This window comes from Peromyscus leucopus, unplaced genomic scaffold (genome assembly GCF_004664715.2).
Source record: "Peromyscus leucopus breed LL Stock unplaced genomic scaffold, UCI_PerLeu_2.1 scaffold_1765, whole genome shotgun sequence".
Lineage (NCBI taxonomy): Eukaryota > Metazoa > Chordata > Mammalia > Rodentia > Cricetidae > Peromyscus > Peromyscus leucopus.
The window spans coordinates 102-4,207 of NW_023504958.1; the positions used below are offsets into that span (position 1 = coordinate 102).

General features: G+C 44.0%; 1 protein-coding gene across 1 annotated transcript; it reads right to left on the bottom strand.

Moving 5' to 3' along the window:
* Positions 1-2,727: 2,727 nt before the first annotated feature.
* LOC114689419 (speckle-type POZ protein-like) lies at positions 2,728-3,856 on the bottom strand (the record flags this gene model as incomplete). Its single annotated transcript, XM_037201867.1, is given in 2 exon segments — positions 2,728-3,542; positions 3,545-3,856. Coding segments are annotated over 2 exon segments (1,127 nt in total), but the record flags the coding sequence as incomplete, so codon positions are not given.
* Positions 3,857-4,106: the final 250 nt, after the last annotated feature.

Here is a 4,106-nt window from a genome sequence, read left to right on the forward strand (position 1 = left end):
ATGTGGAGCCAGAGAACGGGCTCCCGCAGAGATCAAAGGAAAAAGCAAGCCACAATGCAGAAGTAATGCAATGTTAGCACACGCCTTTAATCCTATCACTTGGCGAGCAGGATCTCTGTGAGTTCAAGGCCACACTGGAAACACAGCCATGTGTGGTGGTGCATGCCTTAATTCCAAATCTAGTTAACCATGGAGGGCTGTACAAATTGACAGGAAGTGACAGAATTGGGCATGAAGAGGAAGTGATGAAGCTGAACAGAGAGCAAATCAGATGGCAGAACAGCAAGGCATATAGGCTTGGGTAGACAGGAAGTAACTTGCATTTGGAAAAAGCAGTGTTGGTGAGGTAAGGTTGGCTGGTGGCTTTCTCTTTCCCTGATCTCTCTAAGGCTTTCACCCCTGTATTGTATCTGTGTTTTTTATTTAATAAGACCATTTAGAATTTATCTACAACAGCTGCTGCTGAATGCCAGATCTGCCAACAGCAGAGACCAACACAGAGCCCCAGATATGTCACCATTCTCCAGGCTGACCAGCCAACAGCTTGGTGAAAGGATGACTGCATTGTCCAATTCCTCTGTGGAATGGACACTTTGTCCTTCCTGGAGAGGATACTTATTCTAGATAATGGACTCCCAGGGTTCCTCCCTTACATACATGACCAGCCCTGCCCCTCCAGTGACAATGATTGGGATAACTTGTGCTGATGATGGTCCACAGATTACCTGCCCTCAGGGATGCCCAGAATGGGGATCTTGGATCCTGATTGGTATTTTAATTTTTTATTTTTTTTCTCTTGACTGCAGTCATGGGACATGGAGGCTTCCTCCTCTTTTTCCCATTCCTCCTCTGAGAAATGCCTTTAATATACCCAGATACCAGTAAATTGGGACACGTAACAGCTGATTGAACCCCAATATTTCAAGGGAATTATCTGACTTCTGCCAGTGAACAATCAAATGAAAAGAGTTACCTTATTCCCACACTTTTACCTAAGGACTGAACCCTCCCTTTCTGAGTCTTTTTCTCCTGCCCACTTGCATTCCTGAGTAAGGAATCTCTGACTCTAAAGATCCTTCACCTACTGACTTCTGATCTGTTCTCTGGTACCAGGCAGACCACTAAGCATGGACAGGTATGGAAGCAGGCTAGGGTACATGCTAATAAGTTTACAATTTGAACCCACATTGGATCATAAAACTCCAGATGGCTTTCTAGAGTCGGACTGTCCATCTAATGGGTCATCCTATCTACTTGATTACTGACCTCCTTCTCTACTGAAGACACCTTTCCTGGGCAATTACAGGGAACAAAAGGATCTTCACATTCTTGCTCCTTTGTAGATCTGTGCAAATACTTCCCCAAATGTCTTTCCATTATTTCCTTATTTCCTTTTTGGTTTTTATTTTTCCTTCTCTCATACAATCCCATCTGGCCACAGAATCCTCTCCCTCCACTCCACACACACATACTACTCCTCTGTTTCCCTACAGAAAAGCACAGGTCTCTGGGGGTTATGAACTGGACACAACATACTAAGGTGTAATAATAGTAGGCACAACACTCATATCAAGGCTAGAGGAGCCAACCCAGAAGGAAGAAAATGTTCCCAAGATCAGACAAATATGTCAGAGACTCCTCATACTCACCTTCTTAGGAGTTCCACAAACCACTGAACTAAACAACCACAGCATGTATTCAGAGGATTTAGTACAGACCACTGCAGGCTCTCTGATTGCCTCTTAGCCTAGGTGTCTGGGAGATGGAATGAGCTCTATTTACATGAATCAGTGGGCTCTGTTCCCCTGATGGCTTTAATTCCTCCTACAATCCTACCTTCCTCTGTTCCTTGATGTTCCCTGATCTCTGCCTAATGTTTGGCTGTGGATCTCAGTATCCGCTCCCATCAGCTGCTGGAGAAAGCCTAACTGATATTGATTGGGCTAGGCACCATGCTATGAGTGTAACAGAGTTTCATTAGGTATTTTCACATTGGTGTGTGTGTGTGTGTGTGTGTGTGTGTGTGTGTGTGTGTGTGTGTTTGTGAAGTGTGCACAAACTTCCAAAGCTGAGCAGAGCTGGATGGACTAAAATGGCATTCTTCAAACAGAAACACTACTGGAATCAACAAACTGATTTTAAATTTTTATTCATTTTATATTTTATTTGGGTAGGTACTGTCTACAGAGATGGATGTGCCCATGGAGACAAGAGGAGGACTGAACAAGGGTCCTCCACAAGAGCAAGAATTGCTTTAACCAACTGAGTCATCTCTCTAGTCCCACAAACTCACTTTGGAGAAACATGTCTTTATTCTCTTCCCCTTCTCTTATAACCAAATATTGACCTTTATTTTCTTCATTATGAGTGCTTCACAATATTTTCTGCTCAGTCCAATACAGACAAGTTTCTACAAAGAAATCCTGTTGTAATAGTCTTCGGTGAGCAACTAAAATGTATTCCAGTTCATAACTCATAGGAGAGAAAAATCAAACCAGTACAGTAACATGGTAGTGTATACAACATAGCTCAGCGCTTTCTCTCCCTTAACCTGATGATCACCTCATTTATAGCTGTATTAAAGCCTGAGCCACCATGCTGACTTTTCCTAGTTTCACTGGAAATGCTACACACACCCATAGGCTAGCAGGTGTCATTGGTAACAACACTGGCTGCTGCTTCAGGGAGACAATTGTAGGTCACAGCTGACCAGGTCCTAAGATTGCTTCAAGCATTTGAAGGGGGCTCCAAGAAAGGGAGATGAGCAGAAGCCAGATAACTTTGGGCTTCAGCCACTAAATGGGGACTTGAGCCCACCATTGCCTTCCAGCCTGAGGTATCAGATGCCTCAGAAGCATGAGCTGTAATGAAATCCAGTGCCTTGGTATTCAGCTGCCATGAGCTGTGGAGTTCAGCCAGGAAGAGAGTGTAGGCAGCATTCTCCACAGAGAGGTCCCTGAAGAGGGAATCCTCACACATGACCTTCAAACATTCCAGACCATACTTGTCAGCATCTGCCAGCAGAGCATCTGCCATGCTGTCCAGGTCTGGTGCTGTTCCTGTGTAAATGAAGTCCATCATTACCTTGAAGACTTGTGGCTCCAGGTCAGGGATCTCAAAGCGATTCTTTCTGCTCTCCTCCATGTCATGTTCAAACATGGCTCTGAAAACTGGAGAGCGAGCTGCTAAGATGGCCTTGTGAGCCTGGAATTCCTGGCCAGCTACCACCAGGCAACAGTCTGTGAACTGGGAATTCTCCCACAGCTCTCCTGGTTCATCTGCCAATGTGCAGCTTGGAACTTGAATCCCTGGCTTTCTGTTCTGGTCAGAGACACTGAAGGAGTCCTGGATCATGCTCACCATGCAGAGGAGGGTGAGCTGGTCGTCTGGAAGAAGACAAGGCGCATGATACAGGAGGAAATCTCGAAGGATGTACTTTTTGAATCCACAGTCAAGGCCTGGCATGAACTTAAAGGCTTTTGGGCTCCTCATGGTTTCCATTTTGTCTCCTTCAGCATTTATGTTCCTGAAGTGGAACTTTGACTCCTTAGACAACTGAGCAAAACTAGATTAACTGACAGGTAATCTGCACTTACTTCATCAATTCCCTTCAGGTTTACTGCCAAACACCATTTGTCATTGGCTCCTATTGAGAAAGTTTGGCTTCTAAGGCTTCCTAGCCTTTCCTCCACAATAATACGGAAGTTGCTGATGGTCCACATGTAGGAGAAATTCTGAAGCCTGATTTGAGTGTGGTCCCATCTCTGGGCTGTCCATCTCCTGCCATTTCTCCTGGAGGTAGTTTGAAGTTTAAATTGGATCCAAAATGAAGAACTAGCAATTGTTTTCTCTTCACCTTGTGAGACACAATAATAGACATGAATTAGATTTTAAGTTTTTTTTTTCCTCTAGTCCTCTTTGATGGGGCTGGAAACTTGGATCTCTGATATTTTCTATATAGATTTCAACACTTGTTTCAGAGAAGACAGTGTAGGCTACTGGGGACTCTTACATCACTCCATTGTTTGTCTAGATTGAATCTTAGGTCTATAGTTAACTGGTTTTGACAATTATACACAGGTGTTGAAAATTTTGGAACATTTGAT